General features: G+C 47.8%; 1 protein-coding gene across 1 annotated transcript; it reads right to left on the minus strand.

Annotated features, from left to right (window-relative positions):
* Positions 1 to 8,795: 8,795 nt before the first annotated feature.
* LOC131266364 (uncharacterized) lies at positions 8,796 to 22,672 on the minus strand. The gene is made up of 12 exons (XM_058268851.1): positions 20,930 to 22,672; positions 18,774 to 18,912; positions 17,453 to 17,694; positions 17,222 to 17,376; positions 16,941 to 17,111; positions 16,329 to 16,831; positions 16,134 to 16,261; positions 15,966 to 16,069; positions 11,820 to 15,385; positions 10,500 to 11,206; positions 9,607 to 10,415; positions 8,796 to 9,530 (listed from the first exon to the last, which is right to left on the minus strand). Exons 1-12 carry the CDS (start codon positions 21,080 to 21,082, stop codon positions 9,425 to 9,427), a joined length of 6,783 nt encoding a protein of 2,260 aa, XP_058124834.1. The 5' UTR covers positions 21,083 to 22,672; the 3' UTR covers positions 8,796 to 9,424.
* Positions 22,673 to 23,857: the final 1,185 nt, after the last annotated feature.

Here is a 23,857-nt window from a genome sequence, read left to right on the forward strand (position 1 = left end):
CTCCCTGACAAAACGTCCACGAGCTTCGATGTGTTTCGAGCGACGACTGGAACGTTCAGATCCTACGAACGCCATACAGCCTTGATTATCCTCCAGAGTCTTGGGTTCAATCTCCTCCTTAAGCATAACTCCATTAGCATATGCTTCCTCGATCAGACGAACCGGAGGGATCCCTTTCGTTGACCGGGTCGACCGTCTATCAGTCTCATTCAGTCCAGGTTCTGCAGCTTCGATTGCTTCATCGGCCATACAGAATTCCTCTCCATTCTCTTCCGCGTTGTTGTCCGGATGAACTTCAGGAATTTCTATTGATGGTGCCTCACGACCAGGATCGTCATCAGCATCTGCACATGTATCAACAGCAACCTCCTTTATTTCCCCCTTTTGCTGTTGTACTTGTGGGACTACTAATGGAATGAGGGGAATGTTGGCTTCAACCTTCTCTTGCGATTTGAACGGAAAATCTTTTTCGTTAAATCGAACATCACGTGCCACGAATACTTTCTTTGACACCTGATTCCATAGACGATATCCACACGGCGCATATCCAAGCATTACGCAACGTTGGCTGGTTGGATCTAATTTGCTCCGTTTCTGTTTCGGTATCCATGAGTAAGCCGCGCATCCAAAAACTCGCAGGTTTTCTACCTTTGGCCTCACACCATGCCACATTTCCGCAGGGGTCTTATTCTTCAGAGCTTCTGTTGGACTTCGATTTAACACGTAAACAGCATTCAGCACCGCTTCACCCCATAGTGATTGTGGTGCTCCAGATTGAATCAATATAGCTCGCATTTTCTCCGTTACTGTTCTGTTAAACCTCTCTGCTACCCCATTTTGTTGTGGTGTGTAGCCTACCGTTGACTCGACTTGAATTCCACGATTCTTGTAATAATTCAACTGTTCGTTGCTGAAGTATTCTCGTCCTAAATCGCAGCGTATTTTCTCGATTTTGGTACCGAATTTTGCTGTTGCCATAGCCTCATATTCCTTAAAGTGGTCGAACAACTGGTTTTTCGACTTCATGAGGTATACAACGGCAAAATGGGTGTAGTCATCCACAAAAGAGGCAAAATATTGGAATCCATCATGTGTCGCTGGTGTGATTTTCCCACAGATATCTGTGTGCACCCGTTCCAGTGGTTTTCTAGTGGCCGGTCGTGTACCATTGAATGGTGATCGAATCGCTGTTTCGTGTACTGTTAAAGCAGTATTCCCAGGAACTTCCATGGTAAGAAAATATAGGTTACTTCGCATTACTGCTTCGCCTATAATTTCGCCATCTTTGGTGAGGATTGCTCGATCCGGCTTGAACTTCACATTGACACCAACTTTCAAAAGGCAAGCAAGTGACAGTAAGTTGAAGCTAAGGTGCGGTACGAATAACACTTTGCTGATCTTTAGTGTCAATCGTCCACCTTTTGTAGTTACCTGTCCTCTTACAATGCCTTCAGTCGCGCTTTTCATGCTTGCAGTGCTTTTAGCGCTACTAATGATAACGGGATTTGGTAGCTTAACAAACGAAGAGAACAATGTTTCATCGTTTATCATGTGTCTACTGGCCCCTGAGTCAAGAACCCAGTCCAATTTTCCGCTGTTTCCATTTTTCCGCGCGCTATAGCTCGCCAAAGCTACCTCCCGATTATCCACCACTGCTGTTTGTGCATGAACGTGTCGCTCTTTTCTCGCTTTGAAACATTCTGCTTTCTTGTGCCCAACCGCACCGCACACAAAGCACTTTCCAGGAAATTTTGCTTTTCCATAAGTTTTCTTCGTTTTTGTCACCAGAGCCATACTTTCACTTCCACTCATTGTGTCCGTATTTCTGCCCAATCGCTTTCGCTCCTCCGCTAGCAAACGGGCCTTTATAACGTCCAACCTTATTTGATTATCTTCAAGGTTTTCCATTGCGGTTGTTACCACATCGTAAGAACTTGGTAGCGAAATGAATAGCTGACTTACTTGGTCAAGCTCCGTTACGGTTGCCCCGGCTTCCTTCAATTGCCTAATGAGTTCGTCGAATTTTCTGAAGTGGTCAACCAGCGCCGTTCCTTCCTCCATACGCAACAATGCGAGTGTTCTACGGATATAGGTTTGTGACGCAAAACCCTTTTTAGAAAACGTGTTGGCCAGTGTTTCCCACATCGCCCTGGCAGTCTGTTTGTCCCTAACGTACTCCAGGTGGGTATCCGCGATGTACGCTACAATCAACGCCTTTGCTCTGTCGTCTTTTTCCACGAAATCGCGTTTTACTTCAGCACTTGCCTTCTCCTCGGGTGGATCAGAGGTTAGAACCTCCTTCACACCATGGGCGGCGAGTTGGGTTTCCACTCGAAACTTCCATGTATCGAACCCTTCTCCTGAGAACTGCACAATACCAGCTTTTCTTGCACTGCTGGCCATTTCCGTGCTTTTTCTCTAACTTGCCGATTCTCACAATGCTTCTTGTTCTAATTTCGTGTTTCCCTGGGCTTACGCAGCACTGGGCCCATAACCTGACGCAGAAAATGGTAGGTTCTTTCCAGGGGTTTGACTTTACAAAGAGTACACGTTGTTTCACCGTAGCGTTTATTCACACACAGAGCAAGAATTCCTGGCGCGCTCGCCATTTTATATAATCCGACATATGTCACAATGACAGCTAATGTCCCATGTAGCAAACTGCTAACATAGAGGTGGTAACATTGTTGTTACCGCAACAAAGTTTTTATTGGAGGCACAATTAATGCACTTGTGCTAGAATTGGATATTTTCATTCGAATTTCTTGTTCCAAGGGGTAAAAAATGGCCTTGTATTAGTTGGGGTTAGGAATTTATTACAGAAATTTGTTAAATTAAATTAAATTAAATGCGTTCTAAACTACTAACAACGAAACACATGGATCATGTCGCGAACGGAAAAGGATATTTAATTTTGTGGTATACAGTGTAAACATATGAAAATTAAGGCATATGTCAATTACAATTCATACGATTACTTCACAAAATATAGTAATTTTTCTCTAATGTTCTTTTCTAATACACTACTCTTTGAACTTAACCTATAATTGTCTTTTATGTAAGTTTCCCTGCCAATCATAGCACTTGATCCACCTGCTTATACGTGGTCATTCCTCTCGCTCTTTGGTGTTTTAATAAGTTCCCTTCTGTTTCACCTTCCTGGTGGATCGTTTGGCCACTCGCGTGCCCCATTCTCACTGCACGACACAGGCCTGCTTCTTCCGGTGAAGCTCAAACTTCTGCACCACCACAAGCGAGCGCTCGTTAAAGTCCACCAGATTGAACCCGTCGCACTGGTCATCACCCGAGACGCCGATATGAACCTCCCCGGTCGGTACGAGCGCATTTCCGGTGCGCGGGTTCGTGATCTTGTACCACACGTCCTCCCCCCGCTTGATCACCTCCACCGTCCACCGGTCGGGGGTCGTTTCCACGTAGCAAAACCCAACACCGTCCAGGTCGGTCAGAAAGAGGCCGGTGTGCGTGTTTTTCACCGCAAACGTCACGCCCCGGTCGTCCGTCTGGAACTCGTGCTTCGCCGTCTTGCTGCACGTTTCGATCCATCCGGCCGGTTTGCACTTCAGCTCGCCGGCACGCTCGTACTTCGCCTTTGGGGCCATAAACCGCGGCCCGGCCACATTTACGTACGTCCAGGTGATGCCGTACACACCCTCCGGCAGCTTCAGCTTCAGCTTGCGCATCTCGTCCGCATGCTTCGAGCGGCCAAAGTCCGTGTACTTCATCACCTTCCGGATGCGGTAGGCCAGCACGGTGGCTCCCCCGCGCAACCGGTTCGCGTCCATGTTCATCCGCCGGTACAGCACCTGGCAGGCGCGGATCTGCTGATCGATGCACGGTAGGTGCTCGATGAAGTCACAAATGTGCTGCAACCCGTGCATGTAGTCCGCGTACGCTTCGTCCACGATGCGCTTCAGCAGCTCGTACGAGACCTGCTCGAACAGGGCGGCCAGGCTGGCGCACTCATCGTCCGCCAGGGTGTGCGCAATGGCGGACGCCACATCCCGCACCACGTACTCCAGCGAGTGCTTCAGGTTGTACATGCGCTGCAGTTGCTCCTCCATGTCGAGCAGGTCGGGCCCGGACGCGAACAGCTCGTCGACCACACCGTACACCAGCAGCGTGCAGCCGGTCTTCGGCACGCACGGCACCAGTGACTCCAGGTACCGGAGCAGCTCCTCGATGCCCACGATCAGCACCTGAATGCGCTGCTCCGAGGGCACACCGGCCTGATGGTAGCTCCGCAGGAAGCGCACTATCTCCAGTACGTGCCCCAGTTCCTCCTCGCACAGCTTGTGCACCACCGCGGAGAGAATCGCTCGCGGGGACGAGGACGACGGTTCGGCCTCCGACTGACTGACCTCGCTGGAACCGGCCTTGATCAGCTGATCGAACAGGTCGATGGCCTGCTCCACGTCCAGCAGCACATTCCGGGCTAGTATATCAACCATCTTCACACACCAAACGGAAACCACTCAAAGAAACCGACTCCACACGACCGAACTGGAGTTCAACTCGTCGTACTCCACGCCGTCAACTGCCATCGACTTCACCGTCGTCGTCGATGGGCCGCACGCCGTTTGACGTGTGGCGAAAGGGGCGAAGCGGGCGATAGCGATTCTGATAACGGCGACCGTCCGCGTATGTTACGATGCGATTCCGGCTGCATAAGCTTCACATGCCCGATAAGATATCGATGGCCAAAGCGGTGCTGGTCTACAAGGGAAAAACAAAAAAAAATGTGAGGTAATGGTCCTGTAATGGGAGATAAGGCCCGGCGGAACCGTGACACACCTGCTTCGTGGGGGTGGGGAGGGAAGGAAATAGGATAAGATATCGTTGCCCCAGGGTCGACTACGGTTGATTCATTAATTTGCCGTTCATTTGAGGTGGATCCCACTGGCAGAAAGGTACACTAAATGGGAAAACTACTAAATAAAACTTAACACAGAAAAACCTCACAAAACACAACAACAACAACATTACATCGTTTTATAGTTCTTCGTTTATTTATTGGTTTCGCATCATAAGGATAATACTTGTTTTGCGTGTATATGAGTGTGTATGTGTTTGTGTATGTGACGGTGTTTTGCGTGTGTGTGACTGTGTGTAACTGTGTTTTAATGTAATTTGAAGTAACGATTCCCCCCCCTTTCCCTTGCTGCCACTTGTTGGACTTATCTGTTTGCGTCTGTTATTTCATCTCTTTACTTACGGGTTTCTCTCTCCTCCTTTTCTGTTTAAATTAATTTATTGAAGTAATTTCTTTAATTTTCTCACTTTAAGTTCTACCTCCCGCTCGCTCCTTTCCTACAGTATCGCATATTGAATGTCATTCTACTTAGCCTCCCCTCGGCTTTCCGCTTATTTGTTGCTTGGTGAACCAAATGCTAACCCGTTTGCATCTCACTTTAACATGTTGTATGTTTCTTTGTTTTGAAAGATTAACACAAGATTTCTTTTTTTTTTGCTTTGTTTTTCTTTGTATCCATTATTTCCAGTGCATACTTCAGAAATGTACCGATTTACTTTAGTAATTTAATATTGTTTTCTCTCCCTTCCAGATGATTTGACTATTTACCTGACAACGTTTTCTCGGCCCGTTACAATCACATGCTATGTACTCTCTTATTATAATCTGACTTCCGGTCTAGTTGTGTGGAATAAAGTGCCCCCGGTCCGCGCCCAGCCCCTTTCCGTTACCTGAACTTTTTTTGCTTTTTATTAGTAGTTTTACCCCATGGACGCTCCGGTAGAGATAAAGCTATCGAAGCGCAACATTATTTCCTTTTTTTTTGTTTTAAATTTTGTTTCCACATGGTAGGCTTTTTGTCGTTTGCATAGATTCCATAATTTAAGATTCACCAAAGACAACTATTATTTACTCTCTTTACAACACGCCATTATTCATTCTCTCTCCTTTTTTAAGTTGTTCCTGGCTTTCAATCTGTCGTGCTTCGTTTTGCTCCACGGTTGTTAATGTTTACAATATCTGGACCTGTTGTGTGGTTGAACCACCAACTGTGGTTGCGATTCCTCCGAACAATTTCGGTGTCCATTCCTGCGTGTCAGTGTCCGTTAAGCGTAGAACAAAGTTTGCTACATACGTTCAATTACTCCGGACTGTATGCCGAAGCTACCCGCAATTTCAAAATAGACAATCATTAGAGTCAGATCTTATTTTTCTACTCAAATAATGAAAATCAAAAATTACGTTCTTCAGGATAATACATTATCCCAGCAGGAAAACCAAAGACAAGTTTGTGTTTCCCGACATTTCCTGTTGAAAATTTCAAAAAGCTATGCAACCGTATTACACGAAACAATTTAAAACAATTGTTTTTATTTCACAGCTGCCATTTTGTCCACAAGTTTCCCTATTCTGCTACGATATTGCCTTATGGATCCCGCTGAGCACGAAACGCACGCAGGAAATGGAATAAACCCCATGTTAGTACGAATGGTACTTCAAATATTATTAGTAAGGAAAACGGGAAATTCTTGTGTAGTATAATACGGAATAAAAAAATTAATCATTTCCGAAAAAAGGATTACAATATTTTTCTAACATATTTATTTTACTTTTCCCACAAACCCACGCCACGATCTGACAACACTGTATTTGAAACAACCGTTTCGAAATGGGTTTGGGGAATTCCGTCCGTTGGGGAGTTCGATAAGCGTTCGAAATATGACTTGTTTGTAGCTTTCTTCGTTTCACTATGTTTATGTCATGTAAAAGTATTAGTAGTAGTAGTAGCTGTAGTGGTAGTAGAAGTAGGAGTACTCTATAATATTCGTTATAATTCCCATAAATTTACTACTATTATTTATTACTCCACGATAACGAGATTTTTCTGGACCATTCTAGTGCATATAAGTGCTTGATTTTCGATTAATTTTCCTCATCCTGGACACGCGGTAGATTTTTCTCTACTCTTTTTTTCCCTTCTCTCCTAAAATAAGGTTCATGATGGAAAACGATGGACAAACATAAAACTACATCAACACTACAATCACAGACACAGTAACAACACAACAGAGGACAGAGGAACATCGGACAGGGCGAGACACAATGAACACTAACCGGGAGAAAGCAAAACAACAGTGAGAAAAGGGAGAGAGAAAGAGATAATGCATTACAGATCCGGGGATAGATGGAAGGATCGGAGATTAAATCAGTCACACCGCGTTGCTATGGAGAACTGAACGTAAATAGGTAAAACAATCAATAAAGCTCCACACCACCTAGTGATTTCATAGCGAGCGAAAGTCAGTTGAAAAATTGTCACACAACACACGTGAGCTCTACACGCCTGCGTCAAAACGGATCTTCTTCCTGCAACGGAAGTTACAGTTAATTTTTGTTTTATAAATTAAGTCACCAAGAATTCTTTCACTCTTTTCTGGCTTGTCCTTTCCAGTTTGAACGTCTCTTCTGGTTTGCTGTTATCCTTTCGAAATGATAAATGTTTCCTTTCTTTTCTTTCATTTCCCCGAAGGTGGAATTGCTTTTACCGTTTGTTTTGTTTGTTGTATCAGTTTTCTTGTGGTTTGTATTCTCTCCGTGTTTTTTTATTGGCATTTCGCCAAACGAATGACATTCTCGTGCTCCTTCTTCTAGAGCACTTCCCATTCCCACCCCGGTTGCCCCACTACAAATAAGGACCTTACAAGACTAGTTTGCATTAGTGCTAGAACTATGTACATGCTTTATAGTTACATCTCGCAGGGAATCGTGGTTTTGCAGTTCCAAGAACTAGCCATATTCCGCACGAACATGACCAGCTCGACGATTGTGTCTCGTTTTTTTGCTACCGCTACGAACATGTCTACGGGGGCATTAGTATTTTTTTCTTTTTTTTGCGCTTACTACTAACATTCTCGATTTATGTTTCCCCCAACGCGAGAACCCGTCGAAAAAGGGATTGAAGTGTCGCCGACACACGCTCGACTTATTACTTACGGTCCGACGAGTGCGGGGGATGTATGTTGTTAGTACACGACGGTACGATTGCAGCAGAGCATTCTTTTAGAAAATTAAAAGAATCAAAACTGAACGTACGTGAACGAAATCGAAGAAAGCAGCACACTTTCTTCATTTAACATTTAGTTCTATTATTATAATAGTCGTTGCTATACTTTTTTTTGTTGGTTTTTCTTTTAATGATGTATGTTTCCGCTTTTCCCGACATTCGATTCGTTGGATTGATTTCAAGCCGACAGAAGTTGTCGTTTACTGCACACGCCGCAGGTCGGGTTCGCTGGTTTTACTATTTTCACACTAGCCATTACCAATGGACGATGTAACTATGAAGTATTTTTCTGCCTTTTTTTCGATTTTGAATATTATTTTACTATTGCATACAACGAAACAATCCTATTAAAGCCCGAATTTTCAGAGTCATATACCCATCGACCAATCTTCCCGCGCGAAAGAATATAATGCGATATTTCATTTGCATGGCACACGAAGGAAGTCGTAGGGCGGAAGAGAGGGAAATATAAATCGTAGAGCATTAGTTTGATAATTTGGGATTTTTCCTCCGAAACGATTCCATATGAGTTTGAAAAGAAGGATTTTGTTTTTAATCGCTGAGTGGACTTGGTCGCCATCCATAACCTGCTCGCGGTCCAAACTCTTCGATTTTTATTCTTATCAGCTCCCTTCCTCGTCTCTCGCCACAAACTCCGAGGACTCAATCCGTTATTCTTTGGCACGTAGACCATGTACCATTTACTCCACGAAGCTGACAAAAGAATTTAAATAGATCACAGTAAAAAAATTCAATAAAATATAAAAAGAAAATACGCCGAACTCTCTTTGTTGGAGTTACCGAAAGAATAAAACACATAAAATGAGAAAGTCTACTCAAAACTCCCTTTTTGTATCGCTCCCTGTAATTAATTCAGTAATAGTTGAAACGTTAAGTTTTTCTATAAAAATTTGTCTCCTTTCGTCGGGTCTGGAAAACCTGCGTTCCCCCCTCCCAAACGTTTATTCCAATCTGTAATGTAACACCAATTGTCCGATATAAATAAATCCGAGGGAATGAAAGAGTCGTGTTTTCAATCTCTATTATTTAATAACAGAGATCTGGATCGATTTTAATGTTTCTTTTTTTCTATAGATTTCAACAGGGAATCGTGTATAGAGCGTTAAAGAATTCCGTCTGCTTTCCAACCAAGTTTATACGAGATCCATCTGTCGAAACGCTGCGGCAAGACACTCGGAAATCAAGCTCCGGGATGGATCGGGCCGAGCGTGAACTATTGGTTGACTTTTCTCGCATCTCGACCCCCGCCCGGCGCTTGTTTTCTCTTTCCGAATCGTTGCCATTGCGTCATTCTTTCACATGGGAAGTTGGTCTCATTCGAATGTCTGATTTTCATTATTGAAGTTGTCTTAATTGTTTCTGCTCCTCAGACAGTACCGAGCGCTCTTCCATTTACCGTCCAAAGATGCTGCTAGTACGGATTTTCTTCTTTTCTTTGCTTTTCTTCTACAATGCCTAAATGTTAATGTTAATTAGTAATAAGTTAAAATACAGTAACAGTTACCTACTGAGCTGGGTCTTCGATTCTCACCTATTGGTAATGTTTATACTGGCTGGAGGATTCGAACTACTACCGTTGCCACCGATGGCACCGGCGCCACCACTACCACCACCACCTGCTGCTCCGCCACTAGTGCCACCAGCATTGCTGTTGCCACCACTGGCCGCGCTACCGACAGCAACAACCACCGCGGAGTTACTTGCACCAACGGTGCCAGTGCTCACGACCGCTTTTCCCGCCGTTACCTGCGTTGCACCGGTCGTGGAAGCGCTGCTGTTGTTTGCCATTCCCGAAACGCTATTGACCAGCGCGGTGCCGGATGTGGGTGTTACGGAGGAGCTGTTGTTAATGCTGCTGCAGTTGCTGTTTCCCACCACGTCGCTGTTGTTACTTCCACCACCACTGACACCAGCTCCGGAGTTACCTACGGACACCACCGTACCACCGGCAGAAGTGCTCATCGTCGTCGTCTGACTGACCCGGCTAGTCGACGAACCGGTGACGTTGTTAACCACGTTCCCCCCACTTGCTACCGCTGCCGCCGCTGCTGCAGCAGCAGCCGCGTTCGTAGCCGCCGTGGCCGCCGCCTGGATAAACTTGATGTTGTTCGCATTGTTCACCACAACCATGTCGACGTGGCCGGTGGACTGCTGCTGCTGCAGGTGTTGCTGCTGCTGCTGCTGCTGTTGCTGCTGCTGCGTGCGAATGCTAACCGTGGGAATCCGCTGCACCGTCTGCCCTTTGCTGTTGATGATCGTCGTCGTTCCATGGCCGGCCTGGTTGTGAAGATGCTGTTGCTGCTGTTGCTGTTGCTGTTGCTGCTGCTGTTGTTGCTGCTGCTGTTGTTGCTGCTGTTGTTGCTGCTGTTGTTGCTGCTGCTGTTGCTGCTGCTGTTGCTGCTGCTGTTGCTGCTGCATCGTGACACTGTTGACGAGCTTCTGCTGTTGAATCGGCTGTATGATGTTCACCAACTTCGGGTTTATTTGGGCCAGAAACTGACCACGGCTGTTCTTGATGTTGGCGTACACAATACGGTTCTTTTCCAGCTTCACCTGCTGCTGCTGCCCGGCGGCGGCTGCTGCTGCCTGCAAACCGGCCTGATCGAGCGTCACAATCTGTCCACCGGTCGTACCCGCCACTCCTGGTTGCCCTTGGTGCTGCACGGTCGTCAGCTGTATCTTGCCGTGCGAAGAGGTGGCTGCAATCAGCTGACCCGCCGTTGCTCCACCGGCTTGCTGTAGCAGCTGCGGGGAGGACGTTAGAATGATTTTGTTCTGCGTCGGTTGACCCGGGTTTTGCGCCGATACGATCGTGATCGGAGAGTTGAGCGAATTCTGGTGAATCAGGTTGTACTGCTGCTGCTGCTGTTGCGCGTGCTGCGAATTCGATTGCTGCTGATGCCCGCCCAGACCGGTTCCACTGGCAGCCGAGACACCGTGGAGCGTCTGCTGAAGGTGCTGCTGTTGGTTCTGCTGGTTGCTGTTGGTCGATTTGACAATCATCTTCGGGGAGGCAATAAGCTTCCGGATCGCCTCTATTTGCTTGCGATTGTATTCGGGCGTCTTGTTATTACCCAGCTTTTGGCTGAAAAGTGCTTGAAGCTTCTGGTTGTTCAGAGCTTGCGCAGTGACTGAAATAAAAATTAAATAAAAAAAATGAATTAAGATCGGCAAAAATTATGAAAGGGAAGAGATTCTATTTTCTAAGTAATGGATAAAGTTCCGGGCAACTGCCGAATGGGCGCCTGATAAGCCGTCGGTTTTTTTATGATCAAACTGATCTAACTTTAGAAGAAAACATACTTCACTCAATCATCTTCCGCAGTTTGTTTTCCTATCGGCTTTGAAAGTTTGGCAATTTTTTTAATGCAAACGTTATAATTTACTTTCAAAGAATGTAAACAAATCACAGTTCTTTTCATTTGTTTAACACTCCTTCGTAACTTTTAACTCTTGAACAAAGGTTTGATTAATTGCTTGCCTAAAAATCGCATCGAAGCAATAATCACGAATGAAAAATTTGATGTTAAGTATACGAAAATAGTGTAATTATAAACTAAAAGGTAATGCTCGAACGTAATACTGATTCGGTTGTGACACAATTTAACTTTAATACCTCATCAAGATTCAAAAAGCTACGTAAAATCATCAAAATTCTACTTCACATCGAAAGGAACTACCGAGGGTTTGAAATGTTTCATCGATGGTATGAAATATTTCACCACAACGAAATCGCCTGCTTACCTGCGGTCGCGTTTTTGCTACCATCGGTCGGGCCGTTGATCTGCTTCTTCAGCGGTGTCTGCGCCAACACGTACGTTTCCCCGTGATGCTGCTTGGTCGTAACGACCTGCTGGCCTCCAACGGTCACAATATTCCCTCCACCGCCGCTGGCAAGCTGCTGCATCTGCTGGTGCGACAGGACGATCGGTGTGTTGTTGTGCTGCACGATGTAGCTGTTGCCGGCCGCCAGTCCCGTACTGTTGGTGCCGCCACCCTGCAACTGATTTTGCTGATGCGCGTGCTGCGACTGTGCGGTGGAGACGACGATCGGGGTCGTGATGGACACGACGGTGTTCGTTCCGCTGCTCGTCGGCATCACGACGGCTGAGCCGCCATTATTGTTGACGTTACCGATGGACTGAAGTGCGGCGGACGAAGCGGCCGGAACTGTGACGACGATCGGCGTAGAGGACGTCAGTAGCGCCGGCGAGGAAGAGGCGGACACGACCGTCATGGTGGACGAGGAGACGGGAATGATCGATGGCGAGGACGAGGAGGCGGACGAAGCCTGCACTAAGATCGAACCAGCGATGGTTGCTGAGCGATCGAATGCTGAGGTTGGGTTGCCACTGGCGGACACCGCGGTCGGAGACGATTGGACCGTGCTGTTGGTGACGATGCTGTTCGGTGCGATCGATTGCATGACCAGCATGGTGGTCTGCGTCTGCGAGGATGGTGCCGAAGAGGTGTGCATAAGCTGATGCAACCCACTGTTGACCGCTTGCTGCAACGAAACGGCCACCATCGTCGGAACACCACCACTGTTCGCCACCGAAACGGGGAACACGCTCGAGCTGCCACTTCCGCCCGAAGGTTGCGAAACAACGATCGTCGCGGGGATAAGCGTTGACCCGGCCCTTCCCGCACCACCTCCCCCATCGGAGACGGACGAATGCGTTAGGTGATTGATCGGTTCCAGCTTGATGGTGGCCATGGTGGTAGTACCGGGGCCGGTATGTCGAAGGTATTGCACCGTTATCGGCATCTCCGACTGTTGATGGTGGGTTTGTTGCTGCGGCGTTGGCACAACGATGGTAGCCGCGGATGTCGCTTCGCTCGTTCCTCCCAAATCCGAAGCCGAAGCCAACGCCAACGACGAAGAGGGAGTGAACAGTTCATCCGGAGGCTCTATTTTGATTCCGGTTGCTTCCCCCAACGTTGTCGTCGGGACAGTCGTTGGAGTCTGCTGGTCGTAACCAACGTTGGTGGCCGCTTCCAAACCCAGACAAGCCGCCGCATCCTCTTCCATCTTGATCTCCATCGCTTCCACACCAACGTGAATCGGAGCCGATTCCTCCATCGGAAGATCCAATCCTTCCTCCCCTCCAAGCTGCACCATCTGCTCCACCGCACCATCACCGGTGAGTTCCAGCTCGGCGTCCGGCATACAAATGATCGGTTGCCCATCGGCGTCCAGCAGTGGTTGGAAAATTTCCTCCTTCGGCAGTGGTTTCACCGAAAAGTAGCTACTTCCGACGAGATAACTGCAGCGTTTTAACAATTTCCTCCGTTTGCTTCCCACCGTTACACCGTTGTTCTTCCGATCGATTGTCGATGGCGAAGGACGACGACCGACACGGCCACCGCCGCCGCCACCGCCCCCGTATCCCACCAACTCCGAGTGGTATCCGATTTTAGTTGCGGCTAAACTCAACAGCGAAGGTCGTCGCACTGGCTGCTCGGTTGACGTGCCGTCCAGCGTGTCCGCGTCCATCACATTATCCCCCTCGGTATCCGACGCGCCCTTTTCTCCGTCGTCAAGACTGCTCAGGATACCATCATCCAGGATGCCGTTCCAGAAGTTGCTCGCCTTTGGATCGTCGATGGCGCACTCCTGCAGAATGTTGTCCAGCATCTTCTCATTGTCCTCGTTCGATTCGTTCAGGCTCAGGTTGAGATCGGACGTTTCGAGGCTGTTGTTCTCGGCCCCCGCTGCGCCACCGCTGAGATTGTTCTCCGAGCCGGACCTCTCCAGTTTCACGTCCACCAACGGCGCGACCGTCGGCGACAAGGAGGTTGTATCATCCCCGCCTTCGTTCGCCTTCCGTGGCGTTGCTTCGTGCGTCACAGACAGGGGATGCGGTTCGATGAGATTGTCCAGCGCGAACGGGGTGGTACGGAAAGTGGAACCGATCGTGCGACCGCGCGTGAACACCGACGCCGGCAGACCCTCCTCGAGGGCCTGCAGCTCCAGCGTGATTCGATGGCGATCGGTCAAACCGAGACAGTTCTCCAGCAGCTCGCCGTCGTCCTCACCTTCGAGCGTAAGTAGATCGTCCGGGCTCGGTTCCGGCGTTTTCGGGCGAAAGTGCAGCCAGTTCGATTGGATATCGTTCAGCAGGTCCTTGTAGACCGCGTCGATATCTTCCCGGGTGGCGTCGTGCAGCCGCGAAGGGGAACCTCCGCCAGCCGCCTGCAACTGCTGCTCCAGTTCCGTGCCTGCCACTTCCTCGCCTATCCTCAGCGATGCCCCGCCCTCGGAACTAATACTATTGCTGCTTACGGCTACTCCTCCTCTGCGAGTCCGGGTATTACTACTAACGTTACGACTATTTACACTGTCGATCAGCTGCTCAAAGTCTTCGCCGGTGTTCACCAACACCACCCCCGGCTCGCCCGAGCTCTTCTCACCCTGCACCTCTTCTTCTTCTTCCTCCTCCTGCTCGCGCTTCTCCTGTTTCACTGCGGCCACGCCAGGACCCATCTCCACCGTCGTGCCATCCTCACATTTTATCACATTTATATCTGAGTTATTCACACCACCACTTCCTGCTGCCGCTGCGGGAGAAAATGTCCTTTCGTAATTTCCATCACCACTGACTTCCATCTTCACCCCTACGCCCTCCTCCTGCTGCTGCTCTTCCTCATCCTCGTTGCCCGCACTGTCGAAACGCAGCCGCCGCTTGGTGCTGGCAAGCAACCCGATCGACTCCTTTTCCGCCTTGCTGTTGTTCATCAACCCGATACTGGCCAGGAACTGATGTTCGCCACTATCCGAGTCGTACTCGGTTAGTGTCGCGAGCTCCTGCTTCAGTACGAGCTTTCGTCGGAGGGTGGAAGAGGAGGAAAGGTAACCACCGGTTCGATCGGCGGGCGTTCCGTGCCCCTCCAATGCGTCCAGTGGTGGTGGTGGTTGTGGTGGTGGCGGTGGGAGCAACAACCCGTCGGCACCGTTCACTACCGATTGCTGCGAGTGGCCCGAGGAAGCCGCCGGTAACCGGGGAGGTGGCTTGAGGGACGTCACGACGACGCCTGTGTTGCTGGAATTGCTGCAGGTGCTACTGACGCTGGTCGTTCGCTCGGTGGGTCGGCGCAAGCTAACGACCACCGGTTCATCAGCTCCGGTATCGTTCTCCTGCTCCTTGGACTGTTCCAGCTCGGTTGACGCGAACGATGCGATCGTTTCGCTTTCGACGATCGTGTAGTCTAACCGGGACCACAGGTCATCGAAATCGGTCGCTACTCGATCGATTATCACCCGCCCACCTCGGCCAAGTCGTCTCCTAGCGAATCCAATACAGCGAGATCTAAAACACGGGACAGTCAGAAGAGAAATGTTATTTCAATAATGATGAAAGCTTAAACATAATCACATTTTATCTGCCCACATGGTTAAATGGCCCAGACTTTTAAATGCACAATGTGTTATTCAGGAACAAAAACTTCATCGTTTTTAATCAATTTTCTTTTCATTCTCTTTTAGCTAGTAGAAAACCTTAGAGAACTCACGATTAGAATGAATAAAATTTTATCTGGAGTTGTTAAAAGATGAAGACATTATTGTCAACATACCAAAAAAGATCTACGGCATAATAAACTTGCCCTAGCAAGCCTTGCTTTTTTCTACATCTTTGTTATAAAAAAAAATATTTCAGGACTAGAATTAAGGAAGTTATCTATCTATCTTATCTGGATGCTATCATTGGATCCATTTTACCCCTACCATCCTAGTAGAAATGGGTTTTCATAAACTTACACTTCAACTAAATAAATTAGAATTGCTTTGTTAAAAAAAACTTAAAAAAAAGTGCCTTGAATATTTTGCATTTAACTGTACTCATGATCTACACTGTACGCAAGATTATCCCCTCATCGTAGTGGTCATACCTTGGATACCGTAGCGAAGTTAACGTAAACCGAAACCGTGGGTCTGCCGAGCCATTTTCCTCCTTGGCCGTCCATGGCCAATTTCCGTAACCATCCGCGCGAGGCTAAATAGATAAGAAGTAAGGTGAGTAAGGAAAGGCATCACCCGTTCGAGTTTATCGAATTTACCCTGTGGTATTGACTGTGTTTACTCCGCCGGAATGCATAAGCGTATTCCTCCTCCGGTGAATTGCCCTGCAGGTTAGCCAACTCCTCGTCGTCGGACGAAACGGCATGGTCTCCGTGTGCGTGGTGATCTAGAATGGTGAATGTGTTTAGTCCACGATAGTCGAACGACGGATGGCGCCGAGTAGTGCTGCCTACCGGTTCCGTGCCCGCTGGGCACCGCGCCAATATCGCCTCGGCCACCGACAACCCCCGCCATCGTTCCACCGGCCGGATGATGGTGATGCGAATGATGGTGATGGTGGTGGGGATGTGCCGATGAATGATGCCCACCACTAGGACCGCTTCCCACGCCCATCCCACCGCTACTCCCTACACCGGCTACGCCGCTGCCCGCATCGCCGCGACTCCCAGAACCGACGGTACCGGATCCCACACTGCCCCCTCCAGCACCACCCGACGAGCTTCGATCTTTTTGGATTTTTTGCTTCCGCTTCTTGTACGGTCGTTTTTCCTTCCGACTGCTCAGGCTCTCGTTGTCCCGCTTGTTGCTACCGGCCTGACCAGCGTACGGTGTCGTCGACGTGCTGCCGGCCAGGTACGGGGCCGCACCGGTACCGGCACTGCCGGCCACCGCATTAGCCCCTTGGCCGCCCGCCAACGATGGGAACTGGTTGGAGTAGATCGGAGCGAATGCCGGTCTGCAGAAATGCCGGAAAACGCAACGGGACAAGAGGATTGGGGAAAAATTTGGTTAATAATCGACGGGAGGAGCACAAAGCTAGTATTTCTGATTCCCTTCAGCCATACCTCGTCGCTCGCGTAGCGTTCGACGTGTACTCGGACAGCAGATGGCCATGGAAATCCTGCGCCTGGTAGCGCTTCTCGTAGATTTCGATGCTCAGGTGCAGCTGCTCCCGCTTCAGCTTCTCCCGCCGCCTGATCATGTCCAGGAGGGTCACCGCGCGCGACAGATCCCGCCTAAAAAGTGCAACAAGCAACAACAAGGAGGGAACCAATGCGGTCCCGTATGAATCCAATTCCGTTTTTGGGGCAGCGACACCATGCGCCGTTTTGGTCGCGTTCAGTACCTCAACTTCAACATTTTCTCGTACGACGACTCGTCATTTTTGCGGTTCTTTCTCGTCTGCATCTTTTCCGTGCGCCGCCGGAATGCCAGGTACGGATTGTTCGGTGTCATGTTGCCACGATTTTCCGTCTTCACGTACAGTATCAGGGGGTGTTGCTGGAAATGGAAAAACGTTTCCGATTAACACTTACGCTTAGGCTGATGCTTTTGTGTTTTTGCGCATGCGGCTTACCGTTTTTAGCCGCTTGTTGAGCCAATAGTCGTACACGGCTATGCTCACTTCGTCGTCTTGTTTTAGCAGGGCTTTGGCTTCGTTCAATGTGACCACCGTCTGGCCGGAGCTCTTCTCCAGCCGGTCCATCATGATCTCGAACTTGAGCGGATCGAGGTCGAGCTTCTTCCCGTGCGACGTGACCCACACCTCATCCGAGCTGTCCATATCGTAGTCCGGTATGTCCTGCTCGAGGTTGAGCGCTAAAACATAAACATAAACATAAACATATTTTTAAATAGGCAAGACTTAAAACGATCGCATAGCAGCGCTGTTTAACCGGGTTTCCGTGCTATTCGATAAAGTACGCATAATCAAACAGCATTGATCTAATCCCTAACATTATATCGATTGGGGAAAAACACACGTCTGGATTCGATGAAAGTCGCTTTATTAATCAACTTTCTGTTCATTACTCTATTGAAAATCATATTCAATGGTTAGAACGATTTTACTATATCACCTCATTAAGTGTAACTGTGATCCTGTACAACATTGTACAAAATATTTCCCAATTTGATATGTACGCAGAATAAATTAACACAACCATCTACTAAGTAATTACCATTTGCCATTAGTTTTGTTAAAGTTATTTTAAAGCGAAAACGTAATTACGTACGTAATTTTAATTCGATATGCAATATTTCTAGTACAAAATATTGGCATGGCATTTGATCTAGTTTTTAAACTAGGCTCTTTAGAACACGTTCTTTGAGCTGAATTATCAAGATTTGCAGTCCTTGTTCTTTAAAGCATTCCAGGTAATAACATTTTATTCTGAATTTTGATGGAACAACACGTTTGCTGCAAACAAATCATCTCGTAAAACAAAATATGCTATAGAGCACGAATTGAACCCTAAAACACCAATTTGACGTCGGCTAGCAAACCAAGAAATTGGATTGGCACAAAGTTGCGGACCTCGCTAATAAGCAATTAGGTTTAACGAGTAGTACTAACATGCGATTGTTCGGACTACAATTATCGTTCAAAATAGGATACATTAAAAAACAAGATTGTTTCTGCAACAAGGTTGTATTCCCCCTAGTTCAAAACGAATATCAAACATTGAAAATCAAATCTAATCCGAACTTTCGTTAAATTTTGCAATTGAAAAAGAAATCGCATCTTATTTATGAAATATTTTTAGATCTAAATAATAGAGGAACGCATTGAGGTCTACGACACCCCGGTTCGGCATAAATTAAACAACGCATAAGTTCTTCCAACTTGATCGTCGGGGGTTAGCAACTGGTTGGAACTAAAATTAAACGCTACTCACGCTGCATGTGGATGAGCTGCTTGGGCAGTTTGTAGTCGGGCGGGTAGTACTTGTCGTAGAACTCGGAATCCGTCGAGTCGTACACCTCCGGCGTGGGAATGATCAGTCCGGTGCATATTGCCCGTTGCAGATGATGCTCCTGCGTTCCAGATGTGGCGTGCGCATTTTGGGTGCATCGATCGTCGGCGTCGGGTGAGCGAACGACATGGAGTGCAGAATAAATAGTAAAATAGAAAAACAATTAGCGCACGGTCCATGGGGCCCTCATGCAACGCAGATTTTGCGCTGATGAGAGCAGTGTCGTTCGAGACTCATTCTGGGGCGCGGGAGGGTTGGTAGGTGGAGTTTATTTTGTTTGAGAATCATTCGGGAAGCGTTACCGCTTCTTACAAAGCCGTTCGTACGTATCTAGCGAAAATATTGTACGAAATATGGAATTAAACCATGCGCCCATCGGCAGCTGACGGGGATTAACAGCTTATCCCGCCTTACTATAGTCCATATCTCCATTTTCCCACATTCTCCCCCACATACTTGAAGGGATTTATTGTTCGTTTGCATCACACATTTACGCCGCGGAACGGCAATGTTGATAACATTATCGGGGCCGATGGCACTGCTGTCTGGCAGCGCTTTAATAATGATGATTCAATGCAGACTTATTTGAACCGCGAATTTGTGCACTGATAATTGGCAGGACCAACAAACGATTGAACAGTAAATCGGGAACACGATAACCTCTTTTTCTTTTTTCGTTGCGGGGAGGAAAAAACTTGACACAGCACCACAGCATCGATCGGACGTGGTGTTTATTTTTGGCGCCATTTTCACCGCGCCCAGATGTCGCCTATTGGAAAAACATAATCTCGCAGCAGCACACGTGCGCAAACACGCTATCGCAGTAGGCAGTAAAACACTTGTTTTTTTCAATTTATTTTTTTGTTACGTCGATTCAAGCACTTTGACATTAGTTTGGTGCATTTTCTTTTTATGTATCGTGTATTTGCACCTTGCTAAGAATTTTAAATGGAGTACGAAGCAAACGAGAAGATGCGAATGGATTTCTTCACGGACCATGGAACGCAAACATCACTCGAAGATCATCATCTCACACGCGAAGCTGTAAACACAAACATGCTTACACACCCTTTTCTTTTATTCTCGGTCTAACGAAATGGTTTACTTTCATATGAGCGGAAAAGCGGAAATGAAACAAAGCACGCGGCGTTCGCGGAGACGATAGACTCTTTTGAATTACTCATTCGTTGCTAGTCAGTCACATCCGGCACAGTGACCTTTCGGCGGGGCGCAAGAAAACGTTGCCGGTGGCCACCGTTTTGTTATGCATTTTATTAGTGTCGCTACCGCGGGTCAGCGTTTAACCACACACCTATACGCACACGCATAAATACGACGAAACAGAAAAAAACGCCAAGGAAACGTGCACTGGTCCTTGCGCGGTGCCGGAGGGTGGTGCTTTTACTCTCGATGAACGATCACTTTTTGTAATTTGTTTGTTTGACAACAAAACACATTGCACTCGCTACATCCCGCTCGCGCGCTCGGTGAACCATCGGTCGCTCCGTCTCACTCTTCACCCGCGCACGATGCAACAATCAATTGACGTTTGTTATTGTGCTTTTTTTTGGATGTTTTTTCCCTACCTTTTTCCACCGCACTTTGACATATCGTGTTGTACCTTTTTTAATTTTCCTCATTTCACACCCTCTCGGTGTTTGTTGTTTTTCGCAAGATCGGTGGACCGGAAGAACACACTTTCGTTGCACGTTTTCATCGGGAATTAAAAATATCTCAGGTTCGCACCCGGGTTCTTCAGGCAATATAAACATTTCGCATTCGTCAACGAATTTTCATCCACAGTTGCTGAAGGTTCGTTCCCAACGAAACACAAGGTGAGGATGGAAGAAACTACATGGACGGTAATAAAACAAACTCACGTCCAAGACGGAAAGAGAAGAATTACGAACGACCACAAAACCGCCCTAGAAGAAGAACCACTCTGAAACAAATGTGTGAGGGGGGAGGGATTGAAACGCTGCCCTCATCCCACTTTTCCCTTCGCTTCGTTACACGTGCTTTACGTCCCACCCACCAGCCCCATGACCCGAACACCACCAGCTCACCGACAGGCTTACCGATTCTTCCTCCTTTTCCATGCCGCTCGGCATCTGTGGGACCGCCCGGTTGATAGCAGAGTACTCCGGCAGATCCGGCAGGTCCTCCGCCAGATAGATCGGTACCGGTTTCGACGGATCAAGGGCTCTCGCCCGAAACGAAAGCTTCGACATCTTCGCACGCCGATTTTATTATTCTCCGCGCGGTTCGTCCTCAGTGCTTCTGTGCTCTGTTTTGAAGTTTCGCTTTTAGCCTTCCCGGTTTCCCGGCTGGTGCGGTTGTTTTTTGCCACAGTGTGCTTTGCTTCGGTGTGCTGTTTCTAAAGCCGTGCTTTTCGTTCGCGTCCGCCGACCGGACCGTTTCCCCCTTGCGATGGTTGAGATGAGTCGTTATGTTTTTTTTTTTGTTATGCTTCTGTTATTGCTGCCTTTTGGCCTATTATTGGTCGGCTCTCTTTTTTCCGCCTTTTCATGCAGCATGCGAGATTTCCCGCATTCGTTCTTTCGCACCCGTGTGCGTTTCTATTCTGCCACCCTTTCCAAGCTACTAGGATCTTCTTGGCGGCTCCCTCGGCCTGCTTTGCTTTTCTTCGCCTGCTTTGCGTGGTGAATGAGCTCCCGCCACCGCCGCCGCCGTCGTCGTCGTCGTTCTGATCGTTGTCGTCTTCGTGGACGTGGTTCTTCTTCCCTGTCGTCGGCGTTGGCGCGCTGCTTCTTGCCTTCTCGCTTTCGCCCCGTGCTTGCGCTTCCCGTTTTCCCGGACCCACAGGCACCAGCACCCCTTGGCAAGGAGGCGCAGCGTGGTCCGTCCGAAGAAGGAAGACAATCCGTGCGACGGACCAGGGAAAAGGCTACAGAAAATCACGCACACACCCGAGCATTCGAAGGATCGGCGAGGATGACAGCGTGGATGTGTGCGTGCGAAGGATGGTTGGCGCGCGCACTTCTCGCCCGTGCATGGGACGCGATGCTGCTGGTGAAACAGCTTGGCCCACGACGGCAGGAGGATGGATGTTGTTGAGCACGATGCAGCGCCCTTGGCGGCTCCGAAAAATAAAGGTGGTAATTATTTCGGTGTCACCCGACGCCTAAAAACAAGCTGCTGGGCCGCTTATTGCTTCACAAAATTGCTGGCAGCGGAAAAACGGCGGCGAAAACCACGACGCGCTTCGCTTCGCCTCTCCACCGCCTCGCACGATCTGACAGGCGGAGAGGGCACAAAAACACTCGAGGCGCCCTTTGCCTCCACTGCACACACAACCCTTACTTCCACACTAACGCTGCACCGCTCACGCACACGGCCACCACACTCCCTCTCATTCGCACTCGCGCACCACACTAGCGCTCTTTTTTCCCTTTACTAGCCTTTTCTTTCACACTCGTTTGGCACTATGCTGAACGCGCGTGTTTCGATACTGCTGCCCTCTCGCTCGTGCGCGCGCAATCCCGGGCAATAATAACGACGACGTTCGACGGCAGCAGCGACGGCGACGTCGACGACGACGAAAACGGTTTGCAATGGCGACGATGACGACGTCGAACTGCGGAGGGAGGGCGACACGAACGGCGGGCCGACGGGGCGTGAGTGAAGAATCTCCCGTGCAAAAGGAGTGAAAAACACGCGAAAATTCCTACTTCCAAGGTCCGCCTGGCGGTCCAACGGGACCGAAAACACAACCCGCAACGCCCTAGTTCATGCCGGTGGCGAAACAGTTCACGCACTCTGTCACAAGAAGGAGAAAACGAATTTGTAACTTTGCCTCCGGAGCGTGGTTACAGAAAGCCATAATGGCGGCTCAAGTCAACTACTGAAAATGAAGCATCTCGATCTGAACCGATTGACGAACCGGTTACCGATTGACGTGTCGTCCGGATGGTGTATACACTGTAAGCACGTGCAACAATGTGCGTGAAAGGTGACTTTTTATATGGCATCTCACGAATCCAACTGCAAACCGGTTGGAAACGGTTCGCGTTTCCACAACTACATTCTCAATTTTGCCCGAATCGGGAAAGGAGTGCGGTCGATGCCGTTCGTTGCGGCGAAATCGTCGATTTGTTTTTTCGTTCTTTTTGATGAGAATTTAAAATCAATTCTTGTAAATTAAATTCACAGGTTTCAGTGTAATACAAGTGCAAATGTATTACAATTTTCGACGGAAAATGACAATGTTTTGCGTTCTTTAATCAAACGCAATACAACAGATACAAGTGTAACTTTTTTTTAATGTGTAACTGTGTAATGTGTACAAGTGTAACTTTTAATTTGACGTCCGCATTTTTCGAATGTGTTTTGTAAGTTTTTTCTAAACTAGAGGAAAATAATATCATTTAACAGATCAATGTGGAAAATTCCGGGTTTCCTGAGTTCTACATTTTTCAACGAAATTGTTCTTCATAGAAATGTATGGAATTGTACAGATCAAGTGGTTCTCAACACTTCATGAAGCTAGTTGACGAACATCATCATAAGTTTTAAGATACCGCTAACTTAAAATGCGATAATAATAAAGTAATCTGTTTTTCATGTTACATTTCCGTATAATAATAATTGGAAGTTTTCAAATTATATTTCGCCCTGAAACGGTAAAATCAAACGTTTCGTCAGGTTTTAGTGTTCTCACTGCACGTCATAAATGACGTCGACCAGGGTCTTGTCTGTTTACACTTCGAATTTAGAGATTTACAAACTTGTTCATTAACAAAAGGCATTCAGTGTAAAACAAGAATAATTTTCAAGTGTTTTTTGTGATAAATCATAACCTTAAACTAATAATTACGACACCATTCAGAAGTTTGAATAAACGGTAATCTTAACGAACCGGTACACCGGTACAACCTGTGTCAAATAAATGGAGAATAAACGTCAAAAATATGATGAAGGTCATTTAAACTGTAATAAGAGGTCAGCCAACCGGGAAAGTTCGAGATTTGACAGAAGTGTTGCTG

The sequence above is a fragment of the Anopheles coustani genome, chromosome 2 (genome assembly GCF_943734705.1).
Source record: "Anopheles coustani chromosome 2, idAnoCousDA_361_x.2, whole genome shotgun sequence".
Taxonomy (NCBI): domain Eukaryota; kingdom Metazoa; phylum Arthropoda; class Insecta; order Diptera; family Culicidae; genus Anopheles; species Anopheles coustani.